General features: G+C 39.1%; 1 protein-coding gene across 1 annotated transcript in view; it reads left to right on the top strand.

The window, feature by feature from the left end:
• The window catches only part of YLPM1 (YLP motif containing 1), an 87419-nt gene that overhangs the window by 48041 nt on the left and 12646 nt on the right, over positions 1-26732 (top strand). Inside the window, exons 5-17 of the mRNA XM_011981533.1 lie at positions 52-2169; positions 5049-5169; positions 12417-12834; positions 12947-13039; positions 13262-13457; positions 14680-14798; positions 15671-15825; positions 19520-19582; positions 19882-20001; positions 20238-20414; positions 20501-20584; positions 21541-21624; positions 24363-24443. Of these exons, the coding sequence (XP_011836923.1) occupies positions 52-2169; positions 5049-5169; positions 12417-12834; positions 12947-13039; positions 13262-13457; positions 14680-14798; positions 15671-15825; positions 19520-19582; positions 19882-20001; positions 20238-20414; positions 20501-20584; positions 21541-21624; positions 24363-24443 (3829 nt within the window). The remainder of the gene's footprint in view (positions 1-51; positions 2170-5048; positions 5170-12416; positions 12835-12946; positions 13040-13261; positions 13458-14679; positions 14799-15670; positions 15826-19519; positions 19583-19881; positions 20002-20237; positions 20415-20500; positions 20585-21540; positions 21625-24362; positions 24444-26732) is intronic.

Consider the following 26732-nt stretch of genomic DNA (forward strand, 5'->3'; position numbering starts at 1 on the left):
TTTTTTTTTCTGCTTTACTGTCTTGAGTAATATCTTTTGTTTTACTTGTAGATTTGATGGTCCTCGAAGATTTGAGGATTTAGGGTCAAGGTGTGAAGGACCGAGACCCAAAGGGCCTCGTTTTGAAGGAAATCGCCCCGATGGGCCAAGACCCAGATATGAAGGTCACCCAGCAGAGGGCACTAAAAGCAAATGGGGAATGATTCCCCGGGGGCCAGCATCTCAATTTTATATTACCCCCAGTACATCCCTAAGTCCTCGACAGAGTGGACCACAATGGAAAGGCCCCAAACCAACTTTTGGACAGCAACATCAGCAGCAACCTAAGTCACAAGCAGAACCTCTTTCAGGAAACAAAGAACCATTAGCAGACACCAGTAGTAACCAGCAGAAGAATTTTAAAATGCAATCAGCTGCATTTTCCATTGCTGCAGATGTAAAGGATGTCAAGGCGGCTCAGTCAAATGAGAATCTAAGCGACTCTCAACAGGAGCCACCTAAAAGCGAAGTCTCGGAAGGGCCTGTAGAGCCTTCTAATTGGGACCAGAATGCTCAAAATATGGAGACTCAAATCGACAAAGCCCAAGCTGTTACTCAGCCTGTACCCCTTGCAAATAAGCCTCTACCTGCTCAATCTGCTTTTCCTTCAAAAACAGGGGGGATGGAGGGAGCAGCAGCAGTAGCAACATCATCATTAACAGCAGATAATGATTTTAAACCTATGGGTATTGGTCTACCCCATTCAGAAAACAACCAAGATAAAGGCCTGCCTCGGCCAGATAATAGAGATAATAGATTAGAAGGCAATAGAGGCAGTAGCTCATCTTACAGAGGTCCTGGGCAAAGCAGAATGGAAGACACACGGGATAAAGGTCTAGTAAACAGAGGTCGCGGCCAGGCAATCAGTCGAGGCCCAGGATTGGTCAAGCAAGAAGACTTTCGGGATAAGATGATGGGTAGAAGAGAAGACAGTAGAGAGAAGATGAACAGAGGAGAAGGTAGCCGGGACAGAGGGTTGGTGAGACCTGGAAGCAGTCGGGAGAAAGTGCCAGGTGGTCTGCAAGGGAGCCAGGACAGGGGTGGAGCTGGCAGTCGAGAAAGGGGACCACCTCGGAGGGCTGGCAGTCAGGAGAGAGGACCTCTTCGAAGGGCTGGGAGTAGAGAGAGAGTACCACCCCGAAGAGCTGGGAGCAGGGAGAGAGGACCACCTCGAGGGCCTGGCAGTCGAGAAAGGGGACTGGGAAGATCAGAGTTTGGTCGTGATAGAGGTCCATTCAGACCAGAACCAGGAGATGGTGGGGAAAAAATGTATCCATATCACCGAGATGAGCCTCCTAGGGCTCCATGGAACCATGGAGAAGAGCGAGGGCATGAAGAGTTTCCATTAGATGGTAGAAATGCTCCAATGGAACGAGAAAGACTCGATGACTGGGATAGAGAGAGATACTGGAGAGAATGTGAACGTGACTATCAAGATGATACACTAGAGCTCTATAACAGAGAGGACAGGTTCTCGGCACCACCATCTCGGTCTCATGATGGAGATAGGCGAGGCCCTTGGTGGGATGATTGGGAGAGAGACCAGGATATGGATGAGGACTACAATAGGGAAATGGACAGGGACATGGACAGGGATGTGGATCGGATTGGAAGACCCATGGATATGTATGATAGAAATTTGGATAATGAGTGGGACAGAGATTATGGGAGACCACTGGATGAACAAGAATCACAGTTTCGTGAACGGGATATTCCATCTCTTCCACCTTTACCGCCCCTCCCTCCTCTTCCACCTTTGGATAGATATCGGGATGATAGATGGAGAGAAGAAAGAAATCGAGACCATGGGTATGATCGAGATTTCCGTGATAGGGGTGAGTTGAGGATTCGAGAGTATCCAGAAAGAGGAGATACATGGCGGGAAAAGCGAGATTATGTTCCTGACAGAATGGACTGGGAAAGAGAACGGTTGTCAGACAGATGGTACCCATCTGATGTGGATAGACATTCCCCCATGGCGGAACATATGTCCTCCTCACATCATTCCTCAGAAATGATGGGGTCCGATGCAAGCTTAGACTCTGACCAAGGCCTTGGAGGGGTAATGGTTCTCAGTCAGAGGCAGCATGAAATCATTTTGAAAGCTGCACAAGAACTGAAAATGCTTCGGTAAGTTGACTCCTTCAGATCTTTTCTTTTAATAAAAACCACATTCAGACTGCTCTTTTTAAAGTGATATATATTTGAATGGAATCATTTTACTTCAAGTTCTTATCACATACTTTTAATTTATATTTCTGGTCATTCAGTGCTGTTTTAGGGTTAGGATGGGTATTTAGGAACTGTGTTAATGATAAACTTATGCCCTAAGATGTGAAAATTGACTGCTCTCTTGGCCTTTGTAGATGTGTTGCTGGCATGCCATGCCTGTGCATGTTTCAAGTGTCAAACTTCAACTTTTCAGTGCTCTGGATTTCACAGGGTTCATGTGTAACCTTCATTTTTTCCAGTAAGCAGTTTGTTCTCTGGTATTAGATCTAATAGACTTTCTATTCACTAATCGTTGGTATAACTTTGGAAAGTGCTGTATTTTTCTTTGTTGAAGCTAAGAATGGTTTGCTTAGGAGCATCCTCAGATTTGTTTAACTATTGATGCTTTCTTTTGGGGATGTTTTATCTTGCATTATAACTAAAAGCAGATGTTTCTCCTTGAGGATGTTACTTGTTTCTACATAACCAAATGTTTTCTTTGTGAAATGGAAAATAGAATTTCTTGACTTACAATCAACTATGTATAGGTATCTACATAATTTTCCTCTTTTCCTGTAGTAACATTAATAACAAAAGCTAACATTTACTGCATGCTTACTCTGGGCCAGGAACTGTACTAAGTGTGTTGTATATAATAACTCATTTAATCCTTAAACCAACTGTATCTTGGGATAGGAATTTAGAAGTCAGTGACAGATTGCAGGCTTTTTTAAAGCAATTTTTTTGAGAAAGTCAATTAATGATTAGGTTTTGATAGATTCCAATGTATTATATTTCTTCCATTTTTCAATTCTGGTTTACAGTTGTGGATCTTACCAATAAATTATAACTTAAACTTTAGAACTAGGAAAGAAAAATATGGTGAAGAAAAGGTAATGATGAAAGATCAGGCACGGCAGGTTTGTGTGGTCTATAGCTGAGAGGTTTATTTTTTCCAGATTACTCATGAAGAAAATGTGGAAAGCATGCTATAGAATATTTAGCTACTACACTATTCACTTTTAAGTTATAGATACCTTTAATTTTAATTTAACACCTACCATGTAACTGGGCACTTGCTAATAATTGAGTGTATATATTATGTCAGTCTGTCTATCTCAAAGGCCTGCAAAGATAAGGTAGTATTATCCCCACTTCACAAATGACCCTAAAGTTCAAAGAGGTTAAGTTCACTTGGCTAGTAAGTGGCAAACCTGGCCTTTGAACTCAATCTGTCTAAAACTCTAAAATCTGTGTTGTTTATGGAGCATACCAAGCTGATTGGTGGTGTTAAGCTGCCAAAGTTTCTTTCTTTTTCCTTTTGAAATTTCTTTTTAATTCATTATTGCTTTGCATGGCAATGCTGGATAAAAGGTGCTGCTGCTGCGTCATCCTTTTTTTTAAAGCTTTCTAGGCAACATGAACATAATTAAACAATATATAGGGAGTGATGGATAATGTGGTCATAGCCAAATACAAGTAGTTTATGTTGTGTCAGTGTAAAGTCATAAGGAGTATCGTAAGGGATGTGATGATGGGATTTATGTGAGCAGTAAATAATCTTACATACTTGACCCTTACTTTGTGGTCCCTTGTTTGTGAACCCTCATTTGGGTCACTTACTTTAATGTAGGGAGAAAATTATAAAAGGTCTTAAAAAGTTGTAGTGAAGTTTACCCATGTTTAAGGTAGGCATTGTGAAGAAAAGTAAAAGTATTTTCATCAGAAATTTAAAGAAAAAACTGAAGGGTTACGTAATTATCTTCAGGAATATGAAATGTTGTTTTTAAAGATATAGACTGACAATTGTTCTCACCATCTACAGCAGGGGCCATAAATTAAAATGTCCTCAAGAATCAGATAACAAAAATGAGTGAAAGTGGGCCAAGTATAACTCTGTAGAGTATGGTGAAGATTGTGACAGGTTATTTCATCTAACATGGGCAGCTTCTGCTGCACTTGGCTGATTGTTGGCATGTGGGAACGTAGGCCTAGTGTTACCATATCTCTTTAAGGTTTGAATTTGTATATGAAGTATTTTGCTTTGTAAATATGACAGCTCATTCAAATTTTAAAAACTGATGTGAAAGCCACCTTTTAAAAACATTTTTAGGCCATATTTGGCCCATGGGCCACCATTTTGCAACCTCTGGTCTAAAGAGTTGAAAAAAATAAGCCGGGCGTGGTGGCTCACACCTGTAATCCCAGCACTTTGGGAGGCTGAGGCAGGCGGGTCACGAGGCCAGGAGTTTGAGACCAGCCTGGCCAATATGGTAAAACCCCGTCTCTACTAAAAATATGTAAAAAATTAGCCAGGCGCGGTGATGTGTGCCTGTAGTCCCAGCTACTCAGGAGGCTGAGGCAGGAGAATCACTTGAACCCGGGAGGTGGAGCTTGCAGTGAGCCGCGATCGTGCCATTGCACGCCAGCCCAGGCGACAGAGCGAGACTCGTCTCAAAAAAAATAAATAAATAAAAAGCAGGAGAGCTTTTGGTTGGATTAAAGAAAAACAAAACAAGTAGATGAGATAGTAGAAAACTACTAAGGCAAGTTGTGGAATCTGTTCTCGAGTATCTTCAATAATTTATAATTAATTATTTATATGTCTTGAATGACTGATGAGTTAGCTACATAAAAGCAAAAGAGGGTAATCCCAGAGCTGCCCAGTGTATGGCCACTGCAGAGAATTTTAGGACAAGGTTTTTTAGGTCTCTTCTTTTTAATTAAATATTAACTGTAGTCACTTAGGAATGGAATAAGCATGCTTTATGGACTATGTCAATTTTATTTGTTTGCAGGGAACAGAAAGAACAGCTTCAAAAGATGAAAGACTTTGGGTCTGAGCCACAGATGGCTGACCATCTACCACCTCAGGAATCAAGATTGCAGAATACATCTTCAAGACCTGGAATGTATCCGGTATGGGAGAATGTGTGCTCAGAAAATGAAATGGTTTCTACTTTGTATGTTTCTATGTTTGATTTTTTAAAAAATTGAATAAATACAAGTTTCCTCTATAAAATGTAAATTTTGGAGTGGCTCAAGCCTGTAATCCCAGCACTTTGGGAGGCCGAGACGGGCGGATCACGAGGCCAGGAGATCGAGACCATCCTGGCTAACACAGTGAAACCCCATCTCTACTAAAAAAATACAAAAAACTAGCCGGGCGAGGTGGCGGGCGCCTGTAGTCCCAGCTACTCGGGAGGCTGAGGCAGGAGAATGACGTAAACCCGGGAGGCGGAGCTTGCAGTGAGCTGAGATCCGGCCACTGTACTCCAGCCCGGGCGACAGAGTGAGACTCCGTCTCAAAAAAAAAAAAAAAAAAAAAAAATGTAAATTTTGGAAACTTAAAAGTTTATGGTAATTGAACTTTGAACACCTTAAAAGCATGTTCAAAAGTGTGGCAGAGATGCTCCTTTTCCCCAGATTTTGATATAGTATACCAAGTACACCTGAACTACATAGCTTCTGTTCACAAAATGGTAGAATTTTGCTAATACTCTTTTATGTTAAAATAGTCCTGTTGGCTGGACATAGTGGCTTACACCTGTAATTCTAGCACTTTGGGAGGCTAAGGCGAGAGGATTGCTTGAGCCCAGGAGTTTGACACCAGCCTGCGCAAGATGGTGAGACCTCCATCTCTACCCCAAAAAAAAAAAAAAAAAAAAGTCCTGTTTTCCATCTAGGCAGAGCTGGATGTGGGCCTCCTGATGCTTCCTACCTCTTCAGGCTACTAGTCCTTCAGATGGGGAAATACCATCGCCCAGTACATTCAGAACTGTTCAGGCAGTATGAAAAGGGGTGTTTATGTTAAAGACTTGAGTAATTAAGTTCTCCTTTTTTTTCCCAAGAGCATGCCAGAACTCCTTTTGTTTTTGTTATTTTACCTTTAAACCAGTAATGGGCTTTTCAAATGTTTTAAATGTTATCTTGCAAGTAGTTTTATGACAGCATAATGGAGAAAAGAGCTCTACTGAACCTCTACTGAACCATTTCATCAAATTAACACTTTTCATTTCTCAGTGTTCCCTTCCATCCTGGTCTAATACTTAACAGTAAGACATAGTTGTTGACATCAGCGACCACCATAGTGTTGTTGACTCCCCAGACTGGATCTCTTGATCTTTGTATGCATCTACCTGTCTGCAGGGTTTCTGTCTGTGAATGTGACTCCTGTCAAATGCAGCATGTTCAAAATGGGGCTCATTATACCCCATTAAATTGTCTTTTTTTTCATTATCACCTAGTCATGCTAACTTGAAACCTGAAAATCAGCCCTCCTTCTTGCCCATGTCCTACCCTGCCATAACCATTCTTCTGATTGATTTTACCTCCTTTGAATCAAATTCTCAAGTATAATTATACCCATTTTAAGCCTATAGTTCGAGTTTTTGACAGATGTATACCCAAAGATAAAAAAATTCTCGGCCAAGTGCGGTGGCTCACACCTGTAATCCCAGCACTTTGGGAGGCCAAGGCAGGTGGATCACCTGAGGTCGGGAGTTTGAAACCAGCCTGACCAACATGGAGAAACCCTGGCTCTACTAAAAATACAAAATTAGCCGGGTGTGGTGGTGCATGCCTGTAATCCCATCTACTCGGGAGGCCAAGACAGGAGAATCACTTGAACTCGGGAGGTGGAGGTTGCAGTGAGCCGACATCGCGCCATTGCACTCCAGCCTGGGCAACGAGCAAAACTCCATCTCAAAAAAAAAAAAAAAAAAGTTGTCATCACCCTAAAAAGTTCATGCCCTTTTGTAGTTGGGACTACCCCTACACTCCACTTCAGGCAGCATTGATGTGATTTATGGCCAGATGGACATTTTAAAACAAATCTCACCATGTGGCTACCTGGCTTTAAAACTCTTCAGTGTTCTCCCATGCCTTCAGGATGAAATTTAGAATCTCTTGCATGACTTTCTTGTTCTTCCTAAGCTGGCCTGACCTCTGCTGACCATTGCTTGCTACTCCACTCTCTGATGCTTCATTTTCCCTCCACATAGAGCTAGTTAACAATTTTGTGGCTATGCTAGATTCTTTTACTTCTTCATTCCTTTGCGTATGCATGTTGTTCTCTAAGCCTAGAGTCTTCTCTTTGCCTTCCCATCCCCTATTGCAACTGACTAATGCTTGTTTATCTTTTAGAACTCAGCTCTAGTATCTTTTCTTCCACCTATGTAAGGCAGTTACCCTCATACATACCCTGTAACATCTTGTGCTAGTCTCTATTGTCATCTTTATCATGTTGCATTTTGATTGTCTGTTTTCTTGTCTGTCTTTCCTTCTAAATTGAGTCCATAAGATAAGAACTATATCTTTCATCTTTGCATGTCTTAGTAAATAGTAGAAACGCCAGATTGTACATACACATTTCTGCTTTATTTGCTTAACAAATCATAATCATCTTTCCATATTGTTATATGCTGTATTATTTTTTGATTTATAATAATTTATTGAATTAATTCAATTTCTGTTTGAATTTGTTTCTAATCTTCCACTGTTCTCTTAATATTACCCTATTGGGTTCTTATTTTAGATAACTCCTTTTCTTTTTTTTTTTTTTGAGATGGAGTCTCACTCTGTTGCCCAGGCTGGAGTGCAGTGGCATGATTTCAGCTCACTGAAACCTCCGCCTCCTGGGTTCAAGCGATTCTCCTGCCCTGGCTTCCAAGTAGCTGGGATTACTGGCGCCTGCCACCACGCCCGGCTAAATTTTTTGTAATTTTAGTAGAGACAGGGTTTTACGAATTGGCCAGGCTGGTCTTGAACTCCTGACCTCAGGTAATCCACCTGCCTCGGCCTCCGAAAGTACTGGGATTACAGGCATGAGCCACTGCACCCAGCAGATAACTTCTTAGGAGTAAGTTTTATGTTTTTGTTTTGTCTCTTTTTTTTTTTTTTTTTTTTGCTCTGTTGCCTGGGAGGCTAGAATACAGTGGTACAGTCATAGCTCACTGGAGCCTCAAACTCCTGGGCTCAAGTGACTCTCCCACCTCAGCTTCCTGAGTAACTGGGACTACAGGCACACACCACTACGCCTGGCTAATTAACAAAAAAAATTTGTTAGTAGGGACAGTGTCTCGCATTGTTGCCCAGGCTGGTCTCGAACTCCTGGACTTAAGTGATCCTCACGCCTTGGCCTCCCAAAGTGCTGGGTTTACAGGTATGAGCCCCTGCACCCAGCCAACAGTGGTTTTAAAGTCCCAAAGTGGTATACTTCGGTCAAAGAATAAGCATACTTTTTTTTTTTTTTTTTTTTTTTAAACCGAGTGTAGTCTGTCACCCAGGCTGGAGTAGTGGCGCAATCTCAGCTCACTGCAATATCTACCTCCCAGGTTCAAGTGATTCTCCTGCCTCAGCCTCTTGAGTAGCTGGGATTACAGGTGCCCACCACCACACCTGGCTAAATTTTTTGTATTTTTAATAGAGGCAGGGTTTCACCACGTTGGCTAGGCGTGTTTCAAACTCCTGACCTCAGGTGATCCACCTGCCTCAGCCTCCCAAAGTGCTAGGATTACAGGCATGAGCCACCACACCTGGCCCAGAATAAGCATACTTTTTAAATGATTCCTGTCACATAGCCAAACAGCTGTCTATAATAGTTGTATAATGGCCACGCGCAGTGGGTCATACCTGCAATGCCAGCACTTTGGGAAGCTGAGGCAGGTGGATCACATGAGGTCTGGAGTTCGAGACCAGCCTGGCCAACATGATGAAACCCTGTCTCTACTAAAAATACAAAAATTAGCCAGGCTTGGTGGCATGTGCCTATAATCCTAGTTACTCATGAGACTGAGGCAGGAGAATCACTTGAACCTGGGAGACTCTGTCTTAGGTGCATCACCTGAGGTCAGGAGTTCAAGATCAGCTTGACCAACATGGTGAAACCTTGTCTCTACTAAGAATACAAAAATTAGCCAGGCATGGTGGTGTGCGCCTGTAATCCCAGCTACTAGGGAGACTGAGGCAGGAGAATTGCTTGAACCTGAGAGGCGGAGGTTGCAGATAGCGCCACTATACTCCAGCCTGGGCAACAAGAGTGAGACTCTGTCTCAAAAACCATATAAATAAATGAAAAAAAAATAGTTGCATAACATCTATACTATAGCGTCGTAAGCATTAGCTACTTCATATTTTTGGTATATTTAATAATTTTAATACAGCATTTTTGATTACTAGTGAACATGAATATTTTCCCATATTTGTTAATTATACTTTCCTCTTACAGAAATTCTATTAGTGTCCTTTACCCATTTATCTGTTTGAGTCAGGTTTTTTTTTTTTAATTAACTCATTATCCTTAATATAATATAAATATTAACCCTTTCTCATATCAACAATACTTTTAAAAAATGTATCTTTTACTCACTATATAGAATGGAGAAAGCACTTTAAAAAAAATGTATAAGTATACTTCTATGAGATCTTAAGATATTTAAAACTTGTCTTGATAGATATGCCCAGACAGAATAGCTTCATCCTGTATTGGCATTTTCTTAAAGTTTACCATGCCATACTTTAATTAAAAGTTTACCTTTAGATAATAGCCATTTGTATTTAACTGTAGCCAGTAGTTACCTCCAGTCAGTAATGTTCCTTCCATATTAGTCAACTCCATTTTATTATTCAGAAGGTTTATTTTTAAAGTACTGCCTATATATGGGCAAATATATAAATAATGTATATTGTGAGTTCTCCAGGGTCTAAAATAGCTGTCAATAAAGAGAAAACATCCTAGAATAACAGAGAAGTAAAAAACCAAACCAAAACAAAAAAACAAAAACCAAAACAAAACAAAAAACCCAACCAGCCAGACACAGTGAACTAAGAAATGGGAAATAAGTGTTTGAATCACGCTTACGAAGATTAAAATAGAGACTAGGCATGGTGGCTCACACCTGTAATCCCAGCGCTTTGGGAGGCTGAGGCCAGATTACTTGAGGTCTGGAGTTCAAGACCAGCCTGGGCAACATAGCAAGGCCCCATCTTTACCAAAGAAAGAATAAAAATAAAATGTATGTGGCAACTGGGTTTCAGTATTGAGTGGTTAGGACCTATCTGCTAAGAAGTCCCGCCATCTCTGTCATAGACATTTCTGATGGCACCTGGTGATGCTTTGGGAAAACAAATGTAAGCAGGGCACACAACAGTGGCACTCCTTAGATTACTAGATGTTCATTTAGTTTATTTTGTTGTTTCATAGAACTCATGTTCTCTGTTCATCTCAGCTTTACCACAGACTACTATTATCAACCGGATAACTGAAAGGAACAGAAGTATGGAGGCTATTTAGGATTTCTCTCACTGAAAATTTACTGTTTTTGTGGAGAAGATAGGTCTCTACAGTAGGAAGATAGTTCTTATTTATTTATTCATTTCTCTCCTTCCTGCACACTGAGAGTAGGAAGATAGTTCTTAACCAAGGGGTATAAATCAGAATAATTCATGGAGGGTTTTTTTTTTTTTTTTTTTGAGACGGAATCACGCTCTGTCACCCAGACTGGAGTGCAGTGGCCGGATCTCAGCTCACTGCAAGCTCCGCCTCCCGGGTTTACGCCATTCTTCTGCCTCAGCCTCCCGAGTAGCTAGGACTACAGGCGCCCACCACCTCGCCCGGCTAGTTTTTTGTATTTTTTAGTAGAGACGGGGTTTCACCGTGTTAGCCAGGATGGTCTCGATCTCCTGACCTCGTGATCCGCCCGTCTCGGCCTCCCAAAGTGCTGGGATTACAGGCTTGAGCCACCGCGCCCAGCCTATTTTTTTAAATTTTAAATTACTGGTGGGACACCACCTACAGAGGTTCTGTAGTTTTGGTATTGACCTGGGACATTTGAATCTTATGTGGCTACCACCCTAATTTGAAGTATGGAAATTTTAAAACATTTTCATTACCCCTGTAAGATCACTGCACCAGTTTACAGTTAGTTAATCCTCATTCCTACCCTAGTCCCAGCACTTTCTGTCTATATAGATTTGCCTTTCTGGGCATTTCATATAAATGAATTATATAATATGTAGTCTTTCGTGTCTATCTTCTTTTCAAAGTTTATCCATGTTGTAACATGACTCAGTACTTCATTTCTTTTTACTGCTTTTTAAATTTCTTTTTATTTGTAACCTGTTGCATGAATATACCACATTTTGTTTAACCATTCACCAGTTGATGGACATCAGGGTTGTTGAATAGTATGGCTGTGAATATTTGTGTGCAAGTCTTTGGATGGACATATGTTTTTATTTTTCTTAGATAGATACCTAGAAATGAAATTGCTGAGCCATGTGATAAATTTATGTTTGGCCGGGCGTGATGGCTCATGCCTGTAATCCCAGCATTTTGGGAGGCTGAAGTGGGTAGATTGCCTGAGGTCAGGAGTTCGAGACCAGCCTGGCCAACATAGTGAAACCCCGTCTCTACTAAAAATACAGAAAATTAGCTGGGCTGGTAGCGGGTGCCTACAAGCCCTCTCAGTTACTCAGGAGGCTGAGGCAGGAGAATCACTTGAACCTGGGAGGCAGAGGTTGCAGTGAGCCAAGATTGTGCCATTGCACTCCAGCCTGGGCAACAAGAGCGAAATTCCATCTCAAAGAAAAAAAAAAAGTTTGGCTTCTTGAGAGAAATTGGCAAACCATTTTCTATAGTGGCGCCATTTATTCCCACTAGCAATCTAAAAGGGTTTTTCTTTCCTATATCCTTGCCATCATTTGTTTTTGTCTCTCTTATTAATTATAGCCATTCCAGTGCGTATGAAAATGGTATCTCATTGGGATTTTAATTTGCGTTTCCCTAGTGACTAATGATGTTGAGCATCTTTTCATGTGCTCATTGGGCATTTATATATTTTCTTTGGAGAAATATCTATTCACATCTTTGGGCCATAGTTTTGTTTTGTTTTTTTTTTATGATTTGTCTTACTGAGTTTAAGTGTTTTGTATATTCTGAATTCAAGTTCTTTATCAAATATAAGATTTGCCTATGTTTTCTCCCTTTCTGTGGCTTGTCCTAATTTTTTTTTTTTTTTTGATGGTATGTTCTGAAGCATGAAACTTTGAATGAGTCCAAGGTGTTAACTTTTTTCTTATAAATTGAGAACCAGATTTTAATTTCCACTAATCTGTAAAAACATAGTGGTATGCTTGTTCGCTAAGCTGTTTATTCTATTCTCTAGCCTCCAGGGTCCTATAGACCTCCCCCTCCTATGGGCAAACCACCAGGTTCAATTGTAAGACCCTCTGCTCCACCAGCAAGATCATCTGTTCCTGTGACCAGGCCGCCTGTCCCAATACCACCACCTCCACCTCCTCCCCCTCTACCTCCTCCTCCTCCAGTGATAAAGCCACAAACATCAGCTGTAGAACAGGAACGATGGGATGAAGATTCTTTCTATGGGCTCTGGGATACAAATGATGAACAAGGACTGAATTCAGAATTTAAGTCAGAAACTGCAGCAATTCCATCTGCTCCAGTATTACCACCCCCACCTGTTCACTCTTCCATTCCCCCTCCTGGCCCAGTGCCTATGGGTATGCCACCAATGTCCAAGCCACCACCAGTGCAACAGACTGTTGATTATGGCCATGGCCGAGGTGAGTAGTGATAGTGAACTTGTATTTGGGATTCTACAGGAATTGTTAGCTTCAGCTTTAGCTTTCTCAAGCTTCACTCTTACAGTGCTTTATCTCTGATTTTGTTTACCAGATATATCCACTAATAAAGTTGAACAGATACCTTATGGAGAAAGAATAACTCTGCGCCCAGATCCACTACCTGAAAGATCAACTTTTGAGACAGGTAGGATTCCCGGAGAGGTCAGTATTTTTAAACATTTTAAGGCCTAATTACCACATTATTTTCCTTTTGATGAGATTATCTGAGCCTTCATTTAATATAGCTAAAAGATTCTTAAGTTGAATTTAGGGCAAAAATTTATACCAGCTCTGAAGTTAGATTTATACTTTTCTGCTTTTATTTCATAAAAGGGATATAGTTATGTTGTATTAATTGTTTTTATAGAGCATGCAGGCCAACGTGATCGTTATGATAGAGAAAGAGATCGTGAGCCTTATTTTGATCGTCAAAGTAATGTCATAACAGATCATCGAGATTTTAAAAGGGATCGTGAGACACATAGAGATCGAGACCGGGATCGTGGTGTTATTGACTATGACCGGGATCGATTTGACAGAGAACGCCGACCCCGAGATGATAGGTATGCTATAAAACAATCTTTGCTAGATGTGCAAATTACTATATACTTAACAGTAAAAGTTTAAGAAAAATTTAATAAGTAACATACTTTTCTCATGCATATGTATATGTAATTTGGAGGGGGAAGAACAATTCTGGACCAGTTTTCAGGAAAGTAGATCCTTGACTTGGTAGCTTGAATTCCAGAGAATTAAATGGGAGATGGAGATAGCCAGAAAGGAATGGAAATGGTATTGTCAATAAAGGTGCAGTCATACTCAGTGGGCAAGCAATTTATTTTTGCAGTTCATGAGCTTTTTATTTATTATTGTTATTATTATTATTATACCTAAGGGCATTCTGGCAGCCAGCCAAGGAGAAGGGAAAGGGGGACAAGCCCATGAACTATTTATTCATTTATTTATTTATTTATTTATTTATTACTATTTTGTATGGAGACGGGGTCTCTCTCAGTCTGTCACCCAGGCTGGAATGCAGTGGCGCAGTCTCAGCTCACTGTAGCCTCCACCTCCTGGGCTCAAGTGATCTTCCCACCTCAGTCTCCTGAGTACCTGGGGCCGCAGGCATGTGCCACCATGCCTGGCTGATTTTTTTTTTTTTTTTTTTTTGTATTTTTGGTGAAGATGTGGTTTCACCATGTTGCCCAGGCTGGTCGCAAACTCCTGAGCTCAAGTGATCCACCTGCCTTGGCCTTCCAAAGTGCTGGGATTATAGGCGTGAGCCATCATGTCCAGCTTTCCCATGAACTTTTTAGATATATGTATATACAGTAAATAAAAAAGCGAAGTCAAAATGTAAATATTGGCCGGGTGCAGTGGCTCACGCATGTAATCCTAGCACTTTGGGGGGCCAAGGCAGGTGGATCTTTTGAGCTCAGGAGTTCGAGACCAGCCTGGCCAACATGGCAAAACCCCATCTCTACAAAAAATAACAAAAGTTGGCCGGGTGTGGTTGTGTGTGCGCCCATAGTCCCAGCTACTCAGGAGGCTGAGATTGGAGGATTGCTTGAACACTGGAGATCAAGGCTGCAGTGAGCTGAGATCATGCCACTACATTTCAGCCTGATTGACAAAGTAACACCCCTATCTCAAAAAAAAAGTAAACGTTGACTGTGTGAAGTACCTGCCTATAGAGAAAATTGGGCAGATAATGCTGTTGCATTATAAAGCAGAGACCTCCAAATACTTTTTATTTGCTGAAGCACTTCCTATTACACCTTCTAGAGCTCAGTCATATCGAGACAAAAAAGACCATTCCTCTTCCAGAAGAGGGGGTTTTGATAGACCATCCTATGACCGGAAGTCTGACCGACCAGTCTATGAAGGACCATCGATGTTTGGAGGTAGAGTGATGCCTTATTAACTACAAGGATGTTGAGAATGTAAAGTATGGGAGATGCTATGGATTTAAGCTTTTAGAGTAAAATGTATTCACAGATTTCTTAGAGCTAGTGGCATTGTCATAAAAAATAGCAATGTAATTAATGAAATAAAACATGTTTATTTTTAAAACAAAGTAGAAACAAAACTACTAATAATCTCACTACCTACAATACTATAGCTCTTATAATTTTGTAGATTTCCTCTCATTCTTTACAGACATATTTTTGAAGTTGTAATCGAAGTATAATAATACAATTTATCATGATTGTTCTGATTGATATTGCACCATACACATTTTTGATATGTAAACCTATTTTATTAATGGCCTTGTGACATTCCATTGAGTGGATAAAATATAAGACCAAGACCCTTATTGTTAGGTATTTAGGTTGCTTTTAGTTTTTCACTGCTATGATTTATACTTAAACTAGAAACTCATACCTATTTATAGGAACACGCTCTCCTAAGATGGTATAACTCTTATTCTTAAAACCATAAAGCAGAAGTTACAGAACTTAGGACTGTCCAGCAAAGCATTTATTATTCTTCCATGTCCTGTTGCTTAACTTTCCTACATTTAACACCAAAACAAGGATGAATTCAGTGTTTTGCAGAACATTCTATTTGCCTGAAATCATACTTAAATCTTCTCATTTTCTTGACTTCAGTAGATTTTACCTTACCTTAAATTTTCTCTAATTAAAGTTAAAAGTGGCCCCAAAATCATTGGACTTGGTTTGAATTATATTACCTTAGGAGATGTGTGGGGAGAGTTGAATTTCAAAATAATTACTATACAAATAGTAATTTTGTTCAACTGCTGGAATCCTAGGAGAACGTAGGACTTATCCTGAGGAGCGAATGGCTCTGCCAGCTCCTTCACTGAGCCACCAGCCACCTCCAGCTCCACGGGTCGAGAAGAAGCCTGAATCAAAGAATGTGGATGATATTTTGAAACCACCGGGCCGGGAGAGCAGACCTGAGAGAGTGAGTCCTATGAAGTTGATTCATCTTCATGCAAACCAGAAGATAAGAGATCTTGTTAATATCCTGAAAAGAATTTCTTTACTTTTCTGCAACGTAGTAATAATATCAGGTTCAAGGCATTTTACTGTCTCTAAATCACCATATAATCTCATAAATGGCCTACACTATAGAATCTTCAAGAATTTATCACTAAAGTATTTGACAAAAAACATGTTGAATTTTAAAACATATTCATGAGACCTCAATTAATTGCACATTGAAGAGAGGAAAAGTGGATTTGGTTTTATGGTATGTGGAATAGAAAGGGAGAATTAGGAGACTTGATTAGCTTAGGCTTAGTTTCCTTAATTTCCTAGACCTCCAAATGTGTGCATTCTTTTAAATTTGTTCTGTATTACAGAATAGTTAGACTGACTCCCATTTGAATTAACTGGTACTGGAGATTTCAGCCAGATATTCCCATTCTATACATACAGAATTAATAGATTCCTGTTTTAAAGTCTTTTTGCCTACTATTAATATATAGCTACTTGACCTTTCCTGTGGTTGCTCTTTGCGTGATAAATCTTTTATCATTTCCTTACTTTCATTCTGTTTGTGTCTTTTAATGTAAAGTGTGTCTCCTGTAGTATGCCTATGGTTGGATCTTTTTTTTTTTTTTTCCATTCAGATTCCCTTTATTTCTGACATTTCTTCACCATCCCTGCAAGGGTAACTCCCTAATCACTCTCGAAATTCAGATTCCTATTTCTGACTCTAGGACACAACGGATCATGTTTTTTAATACAGTCTGACAATCTCTACCTTTTGATTGGATTGTTTAATACTTTCACATTTTTTTTTTTTTTTTATTTATAGATATATTTTTTTTTTTTTCTTTTTTTTTTATTTTTTTTTTTTTTTTTTTTTGAGATGGAGTCTTGCTCTGTTGCCCAGGCTGGAGTGCAGTGGCCAGATCTCAGCTCACTGCAAGCTCTGCCTCCCGGGTTCACGCCATTCTCCTGCCTCACCCTCCCAAGTAGCTGGGACTACAGGCGCCCGGCACCTCACCTGGCTAGTTTTTTGTATTTTTTAGTAGAGATGGGGTTTCACCGTGTTAGCCAGGTTGGTCTTGATCTCCTGACCTCATGATCTGCCCATCTCAGCCTCCCAAAGTGCTGGGATTACAGGCTTGAGCCACCGTGCCTGGCGTGGAGTTTGGGTTTCTAAAGAGCCTGTCACCCAAATAGTGAACACAGTACCTTGTCGTAAAGTTATTATTGATGGCTTAATTTCATTTTGGGATTGTTTATTGCAAATATATGGAAATGTGGTTTATTCTTGTTTATTCATCTTGTATCCTGCAATACCACTGAATTCATTTATTACTTTTAATAGATTTTTAGTGGATTCTTAAGGTTTTCTACATATAAGATCATGGCATCTGCAAATATACTTTTACTTCTTTCTTTCTCAATTGAATGCCTTTTATTTATTGCCTAATTGCCCTGGCTAGAACCTCCAGTGCAGTGTTGAATAGACATGGCAAGAGTAGACATTCTTGTCCTGTTTCTGATCTTAGAGAGAAAACATACAATCTTTCACCATTACTGTGGAATTTTTTTGTAGATGCGCTTTATTAGGTTGAGAAAGTTCCCTTCTATTCCTAGTTTGTGGAATGTTTTTATCATAAGAGGATGTTGGATTTGTTGAATGCTTTTTTTGTGTCAGTTGAGATGATCATGTGATTTTGGTTTTTAGTCTGTTGATATGATGTGTTACATTAATTGATTTCATATGTTAACTTGCATTCCCGGGATAAATCCCACTTGGTCATGGTGTGTAATAATTTTTATATGTTGCTGGATTCAGCTGCTAATATGTTGTTGAGGATTTTTGTATCCATATTCATAGGAGATATTGTAGTTTTCTTGTCTGTATGTGGTTTGGTGTAATGCTGGCCTCATAAAGTAAGTTAGAAATTATTCCTTCATATTCTGTGTTTTTGAAGACTTTGTGAAGAGTTGGTATTTAAATGTTTGGTGAATTCAGTGATGAAGTCATCCAGGCTTGTGCTTTTGTTTGTGTGTAGTTTTTTAAAATTACTGTCTTAGATTCTTCACTTGTTATAGGTCTATTCAGATTGTTTATTTGGTCTTGAGTAAATTTTAGTAGTCTACGTCTTTCCAGGAATTTGTCTGTTTCACCTAAATTACTTAATTTGTTGGCATACAATTGTTCATAGTATTCCTTTGTAATCTTTTTTTATTTCTATAAGGTTGGTAGTAATGTCCCCTCTTTCATTTCTTTTTTACTTGAGGTGGAGTCTCACTGTTGCCCAGGCTGGGGTTGCACTCCTGGGCTCAAGTGACCCTCCTACCTCAGCCTCCTGAGGAACTGGGATTGTAGGCACACGCCGCTGAGCCCAGCTTTCATTTCTGATTCCGGTAATTTGAATCTTCTTTTTTTCCTATTCATTTTAGGTAGAGTTCAAAAATTTTGTTGGTCTTAGCCAGGCGTGGTGGCTCACGCCTGTCATTCCAACACTTTGGAAGGCTGAGGTGGGTGGATCACTTGAGACCAGGAGTTTAAGACTAGCCTGCACAACATGGTGAAACCCCATCTCTACTAAAAACACAAAAATTAGCTGGGTGTGGTGGCAGGCACCTGTAATCCCAGCTGCTTGGGAGGCTGAGGCATTAGAATCGCTCAAACCTAGGAGGCAGAGGTTGCAAAGAGCCAAGATTGTGCCACTGCACTCCAACCTTAGTGACAGAGCAAGACTCCATCTCAAAAAAAAAAAAAAAAAAAAAGACCGACTTTTTTTTGGAGTGCAGTGGCGCAATCTCGACTCACTGCAAGCTCCACCTCCTGGGTTCATGCCATTCTCCTGCCTCAGCTTCCTGAGTAGCTGGGACTACAGGCGTCCGCCACCACACCTGGCTGATTTTTTGTATTTTTAGTAGAGACGGGGTTTCACCACATTAGCCAGGATAGTCTCCATCTCCTGAGCTCATGATCCGCCCGCCTCGTCCTTCCAAAGTGTTGGGATTACAGGCATGAGCCACCGCGTCTTCCCAAAGTTGGTCTTTTTAAAGAACCACTGCCACTGTTTGGTTGTATTGATTTTTTCTTTTGTTTTTCTGTTTTCTATTTTATTAACTTCTGCTTTAATCTTTATTATTTCTTTCCTCTGTTTCTTTAGTTTGCTCTTCTTTTTCAAATGTCTTAAAGTGGATGGTTAAGTTATTGATTTGAGACCTATCTTTCTTACTATAGGCATTTATAGCTATCAATTTCCTTTTAAGCACTGCTTTAGCTGTATCCTGTAAGCTTTGGTATGTTGTGTTGTTTTCATTCATCTCAGAGTATTTTCTGGTTCCTTCTGGTTTTTGACTCCTCCTGGTTTCTGGCTTCTCTTAATTTCTGGTTCCTCTTCATTTCTTCTTTGATTCATTGGTTATTTAGGATTATGTTGTTTAATTTTCACATATTTGTGAGTTTCTCTAACATTTTCTTACTATTAATTTCCAATTTCATTCCACTGTGGTCCAAAAACATACTTTGTATTATTTCTATCCTTTCAAATTTATTAAGATTTGTTTCATGGCCTATTGTATAGTCTATCCTGGAAAATAGTAGGTCATTGTTAACTATTATCTCATTGCAGAAACTTTTCTCTGAGTGATTTTTTTTTTCGTCTATTCTGTTTCAGATTGTTGTTATAATGAGAGGATTACCTGGCAGTGGAAAGACACATGTTGCAAAACTTATTCGAGTGAGTATGGGGAAGCTGAAAAATCAGCTGCTTGTGTTAGTAGTCACTTGCCTTCTTATTAATAACAGGCAACATAATACCAGTAGAATTGTCTTCCATTTGGTCCATTAGAGTTGGCCCATGTGGTAGATGTTGTCCCATATATATTTTTATCTACTCAGAGAAACATTTTGCCTCAGCTTGATTTGAAACCACCAGAAGATTGTATATTATTTGGCCACAAGAGGGAACTTTGGTGTGATAATTAACTAATTTATTCCATAAATTCATTTTAACCTTCATGACTATATGATTCTTAGGATAAAGAGGTAGAATTTGGAGGACCTGCACCCAGAGTTCTAAGCCTGGATGATTACTTTATCACTGAAGTGGAAAAAGAAGAAAAAGATCCAGATTCTGGAAAGAAAGTGAAAAAGAAGGTATGGTATTCATGTCAGATCTCATTCTGATTCATTAATAGTGTTTAAAGGAAAATGTGTTTGGGGAGAAATGTGGCTTTTTTAAGGGCAAGGACCTCTCTTCTGAACACAGTACTTTAGTACTTGGATGTGAAGGAAAGACTACAAAGTAATCTCTATCCAAATGCTAACTGAGGAAAAGGTTTAGGATGATTCTTTGCTTTTACTAATTCCATATCTCTTTCGGGGGACCTTAGGTAATGGAATATGAATATGAAGCTGAGATGGAGGAGACTTACCGCACCAGCATGTTCAAAACTTTCAAAAAGACTCTGGATGATGGCTTTTTTCCCTTTATCATCCTGGATGCCATCAATGACAGAGTTAGGCACTTTGACCAGTTTTGGAGTGCAGCAAAAACCAAGGGATTTGAGGTAGAAACTTAAAGAACTTTAAAGTACTTTGTGTTGTCATGTAAATGTTATATATCTTTGCCTAATTATTACTCATTCTTGCTTAGGTATATTTGGCTGAAATGAGTGCAGATAACCAGACTTGTGGCAAGAGAAATATTCATGGAAGAAAGCTTAAAGAAATAAATAAGGTGATTTTAAGAAACAGAATAATAGAATACCATCATGCACAACATAATGATGTTTTGGTTAAGGAAGGACTGCATATCTGGTGGTCCCATAAGATTATAATAATGTATTTTTATTGTACCTTTTCTGTGTTTAGATATGTTTAAATACACAAATACTTCATTGTGTTGCAGTTGCCTACAGTATTCAGTACATTAACATGCTGTACAAGTTTGTAACCTAGATGTGCAGTAGGCTTTATCATCTAGGTTTGTGTAAGTATACTCTGTGATGTTCACACAATGACAAAATTGCCTAATGACCCATTCCTCATAATGTATGCCCATTGCTAAGTGATGTGTGACTGTACTCTAAACCTCATATTATCTGTACCAGCACTCTTGTCTGGAAGCTCTTGTTTATCTCCTTTTTTTTCATAATAACTTTCCGATCTGCTTTAGTAAATGTTTCTCTTCCTTTGTTTCTTTTCCTAGCTCTTCTTGAAATTAGCCTGTTATGGCCTGGCGCAGTGGCTCAGGCCTATAATCCCAGCACTTTGGGAGGCTGAGGTGGGCGGATCGCTTGAGCCTGGGAGTTTGAGACCAACCTGGGCAACATGGCGAAACCCTGTCTCTACAAAAAAATACAAAAATTAGCTGGGCATGGTGTCATGTGCCTGTGGTCCCAACTACTGGGGAGGCTGAAGTGGGAAGATCACTTGAGCCCACCATGTCAAGGCTGCAGTGAGCCATGTTGGCGCCACTGCACTCCAGCCTGGGTGACAGACCGAGATTCTGTCTCAAAAAAAAAAGAAATTAGCCCGTTAGACTTTACAATATTAAATTAATATTTAACAATTAAATATTTAATTAATATTTAACAGTATTTTTAAATATTGTTAAATGTTGTTTATCTTGGATGCTTGCTTGGTGTTTGAGTAGTTTCCAGAGATAACTTGACCATCTGAATTTTTCAATAGATGGCTGATCACTGGGAAACTGCACCTCGTCACATGATGCGTCTAGATATTCGTTCTTTGCTGCAAGATGCTGCTATTGAAGAGGTGAGTATCCTTTGGTTCAAACGCAATGCAAAATGACATTACATTTTCACTTTTTTACTTTGAAAAACTTAAAATCTACAGAAAAGTTACATAAATCGTATTAATACAAGAACACCTACTGGTATGCCTTTCGTTGAGATCACAGTTAATATTTTGCCACATTTTTCTCTGTATGCATATATTCTTACTAACATTCTTGTTAATGATGTCACTATTTTTGTGGAACCATTTGAGAGTTAAGTTGCAGATCTCGTAAACCTTCACCTTTAAATACATCAGTAGATATCTTGTAAGAACAAGGACATTCTCTTTTGATTTGATAACAGTTATCAAATGCAGGAAATTTAGTATCGATAAAATACTATATTAGGTAATATAAATTTCCTGAATTAAATTTCTTGAATTATCTCACATATAGTTTATATTCACATTTCACCAGTTGTCCCTATAACATGGTTTATAGAAATTTTAAAAAATCCAAGATTCAATCCTTTAATATAAAATATAGTTTCTCAGCCTTGTCATTGTCATGAAAGATAAAGAATTTATGAAGAGTATAGGCTTGTTTTGTAGAATGCCCCTTAATTTGAGTTTGTCTGTTTGTTTCCACATGCTTAGGTTCAGGTTAAACATTAGCAGGAATGCTACATAAGTGATACTGTGCCCTCTCAGTGTTTTACATCAGGAGTCATATGGTGTTAATTTATCTCATTGTTAGTGATTTAAGCACTGATTACTTGGTTAAGGTATATCCATCAAATTTTTCTACCTTTTTCTCTTTGTGATAAGTAAACTGTAGGGAGATACTCTTAACATCTTTTCCCCAACAAATTTTCATTCATTGGTAATTCTTGCCTGAATCAATTATTAATTTGATGGAAGGAGAAATTTTCTGTTTTTACCAGTTTTAGGTTTCTGTTTTGTTTGACCTCTTAATACTCAATATTGTCATTATGCTTTTTTTTTTTTTTTGAGGTGGAGTCTCACTCTGTCGCCCAGCCGGTAGTGCAGTGGCATAATCTTGGCTCACTGCAACCTCCGCCTCTGGGTTCAGGCGATTCTCCTGCCTCAGCATCCTGAGTAGCTGAAACTACAGGCATGCGCCACCATGCCTGGCTAATTTTTGTATTTTTAGTAGAGACGGGGTTTCACCATGTTGGCCAGGCTGGTCTTGAACTCCTGGCCTCAAGTAATCTCCCCACCTCAGCCTCCCAAAGTGCTGGGATTACAGACATGAGCCACCATGCCCAGCCATCATTGTTCTTTTATGTGTTTTTAATTCCCGTGCCATTCCTCAACCTATTCTGCCACTAACATTGTCTGGCAACCCTCTCACTAATGATTTCCGTGACAGTGAACAGTTCTTATTTCCCCTATTGATTAATTTTGCCGCCAAATGTAATATAGCTGACCATGCCCACCTTCTTAAAAAATATATTTTTCTCTTGGCTTTTGTGAATTCACATTCTTCTGGTTTTCCTTTTACTTTTTTGGCTATCTCTTTTCAGTCTCTTTCACTGGCTTCTCTTGCTACTCAGTCTTTAAAAGGGCCCCCTTAGGGCTCCATCCTAGGCTCTGTTTTTATTTTGTACCCTCTGTATAGATCATCCGAATCTTTCTAGTAGCTTAGATTGTCACTTATGTGCCATTAATGTTATAAAGTCTAGACTGAATTATATGACTATCTTAACAGTAATGTTTCTGAATGGAGGGAGTATAGGTGATCTTTATAATATTCTTTTTACTGTTATTTTCCAAATTCTCTACAAAAAATATATGTTATCTTAGTATACCTCAAACTCAACCTATCCAAAATGTAGTTTGTACAAACCTGTTTTTCATTTAGTAGTCTCTGTTTTAGTGATTAGAACCCTAACCACTTGATTGCTGAAACCAGTACTCTGGGAGTTATCCCTGACTCTTTTATCATTGTTGAGACAGAGTCTGACTCTTACCCTGGCTGGAGTGCGGTGGCATGATCATAGCTCATTGCTACCTCAACTCCTGGGTTCAAATGATACTCTCACCTCAACCTCCTGAGTAGCTGAGAGTACAGGCGCATGCCACCATGCCCAGCTAATTTTTTATTTTATTTTTTTAGAGATGGGGCCTCACTATGTTGCCCAGGCTGGTCTTGAACTCCTAGACTCAAGCGATCCTCCTGCCCCAGCTTCCCAAAGTACTGGGATTATAGGCGTGAGCCACCGTGCCCAGGCCTGACTCTTTACTCTGCCCTTATACTGGTGTTCAAACCTGTCATGTAGTCAAGAAAGTTTAGTCAGTTTTACCTTTTAATGACCTCTCTAACTCATCTGCTTATTTGCATTGCTACCACTCTGGGCCAAGCCAATATCATCCCACTTTTCAGTATACTTTTTCTTATATTTTGAAATTTGAATCATGGACATGTTTTTATCTGATTGGAAAAATGCTTGTTAAAGATTTTTAAAAGAAAATTCTAGTAATCCATAAGCATTCAAAATAGGTAGCCATCTACTTAGCACTTATACTTTACAGGGAATTATACAGATGGATATTCAAGGAAAATTAAAGGCAATAATATCTTGTCTTTTATCAGTTCTGTTTCAAAATTTAGGGTGTTAAAAATTACTTGGTATGTAACAGTGAGCCTGTCTTGCTCTAGGCTACTGTGTTCATTCCAGATCTCAATGAAGGAGTCAACATTTTGCTAAATGTTAACTCAGTCTTTTTTTTTTTTTTTTTAATGGTTGGTACAGGTAGAGATGGAAGATTTTGATGCAAATATCGAAGAACAGAAAGAAGAAAAGAAAGATGCAGAGGAAGAGGAAAGCGAACTGGTAGGAGACAGACCAACCACTTTGAACAGTGTCTCTTTATTAAAATTCTTAAAGAAGGTTTAAATTCAGATCTGTGGTCAGACAACTACTGTTGATACACACTTTAGCGGTATAAGTTTCCATAATCATCTTCAAGGAGACTTTTGGATACTCTTTCTTTTTCCCCAGACCAAAAGAACCCTCTACTGTGGTGTTAAAAGAAAGTTTTAACAGAGTGCTAAGAAACTTACTCTTGTACTCATCTATTTGTGGGTGGTTTTAGGGGAGTATACCTTTTAAGAAAATAATTACATATGAAAGGGCATTCTTACATTCCAGCAGATATGTGGCACAGCCTACCCAACATAGGCATAATTGTCTCTTCTTTGCTACAAGATCTCCAAATTTAGTTTCTGTCAACTGAGGCAGAAGAACTTACTGAATGGGGAGGCAGAGGGTTGCCACTGGCTGCTAGATTTGTTCTTCCGCATTTTATCCTAAGTGACAGGGAAAAATTAAATGACTGTGTAGGCAATGGATTTTGCTTAGGCTGATTAGAGGCTTACATAGTGTGAGTTTAAAGTTTCTGTGTACCTAATGTGAAATGCTTTTGATCACACCTCTGTAGAGACGTTTGCCTTTCCCTGTCATTCAAGAATATGCGACCTATAGAATTACGTTGACTTTTCAGTGTTTGCTGAAGTACAGAGATTAGCAATGCCTTGGAATAGTGTTGCATTTTAAATCCAGAATATTACTCGGTTTATTTAATACTTGAGCCCTTGCTAAAGTTGCTCCTCATATTCCTTTGAAAATGTACAAAATGAGAACTCTGATTCCTACCCCCTAGAGTATACAGAATCTCCAGGGAGTGGTCCCATCGAACCCGTGTGTGATATAGAGGACTCTTGATAAAAACTGTGTTTATATAAAGATGGTGTCAACCTCTACATTCCAAGATTTCAAATGTGGATTAAAAAATAAGTTTTAAAGTTAATGGCATTTGAGTCTCAGTATGTGTTTTTTTAAAATCTATTTTTCTTAAGTTGTATTTTGGCATACATAATTTAAAATTTAGGCAGGATATTCATTACAAGGTCCACGCTCTTCTGGAATATGGCTAATGACTTCTTTAGCCATTTGCAGCGTGTGTACTAGAAACTGACTACGTGAGAAGTCTATAATGTTTTAGCTTTCTGAAGCTCCGTCTTTCTATTGTGGAGATTTCAGTTCAAGATATGGTTCGTAACATCTGACTTGCTTAGGTGTAGGTCAAAACTTGGGAACTTTTAACTGAATGTACTATTACTTTTTTAAAGTGAAATACACTGTAATACTATATTTTTATGTCAGAGTCATGGCAAGGAAGCCTTAGAATTCTACCCTGCTGGATTATCTGCTTTATTTCCAAGTGGCCTACAATTTCAAGCAATGGGAGGATAATATAGTTTAAAGGAAGACCAGGATGATTCCAGCAGTGGGGAATGAATACACTTGTTTGCGTAACTTGATTATAAAACTTCTCTTAACCCGTTCAAAGATGCAGAATTGAAATCTTTTACTATTGGAGTCTATTCCGAGAGTGAAAGATTCTTGGAGAATATATTAACCAAGGGTTAAGAGCAAGTTTCACACCAACCACTCAGACTATTTTAATGGAATTATCAGTAAACCTTGCATTTTCTACTCTGCACTTATTAATATAGCTGGGTGAAATCCAAAGTTTTGTTGGTAAAGATAATCCTTTGTAGGGGATCATTGGTATGATAGTTTGCCGCCTTTAGTGCTTCAGTGAACCTAAATAGATAAAATTTATAAATATATTATTCCAGTGATGCTTAGTTTTCAGATGATTTTTAAGATGTAACTTGTCTTCAGTACTTTTAGCACTATCACTTCAGCATAGCTTTGTCTTGGTTTGTTCTAAAAAATGTATTTGGAAAATATATAATTTATAATCCAAAATACTACCTAGTAAGTTGAAGTTGAATTATTAGTTCTGGCTGATAGACTAGAAATGTATGAAACCATAGGATTATGTTCTAGTAAACTCTTACACAGAGGCTATCATCATGAAATCTTCAAAAGGCTTTGTGACTTACTTTACCTGTGTGTCAGTTTGTTTCATGAACTTGAACATTACCAACAGTAGAGAGATAAATTGATTCATAAAAGAAGATGCTGACACCATTGATGAATCTGTCCTATTTACTAGATTCCAATATTAACATTTCTGTATGTTAGGTCCAATGGAAAACAGTCTAAATGAAGGTAAAGGGGAATCATGATCAATCACATGGTAAAAGCATT

Source organism: Mandrillus leucophaeus, unplaced genomic scaffold (assembly GCF_000951045.1).
Source record: "Mandrillus leucophaeus isolate KB7577 unplaced genomic scaffold, Mleu.le_1.0 Scaffold228, whole genome shotgun sequence".
Lineage (NCBI taxonomy): Eukaryota > Metazoa > Chordata > Mammalia > Primates > Cercopithecidae > Mandrillus > Mandrillus leucophaeus.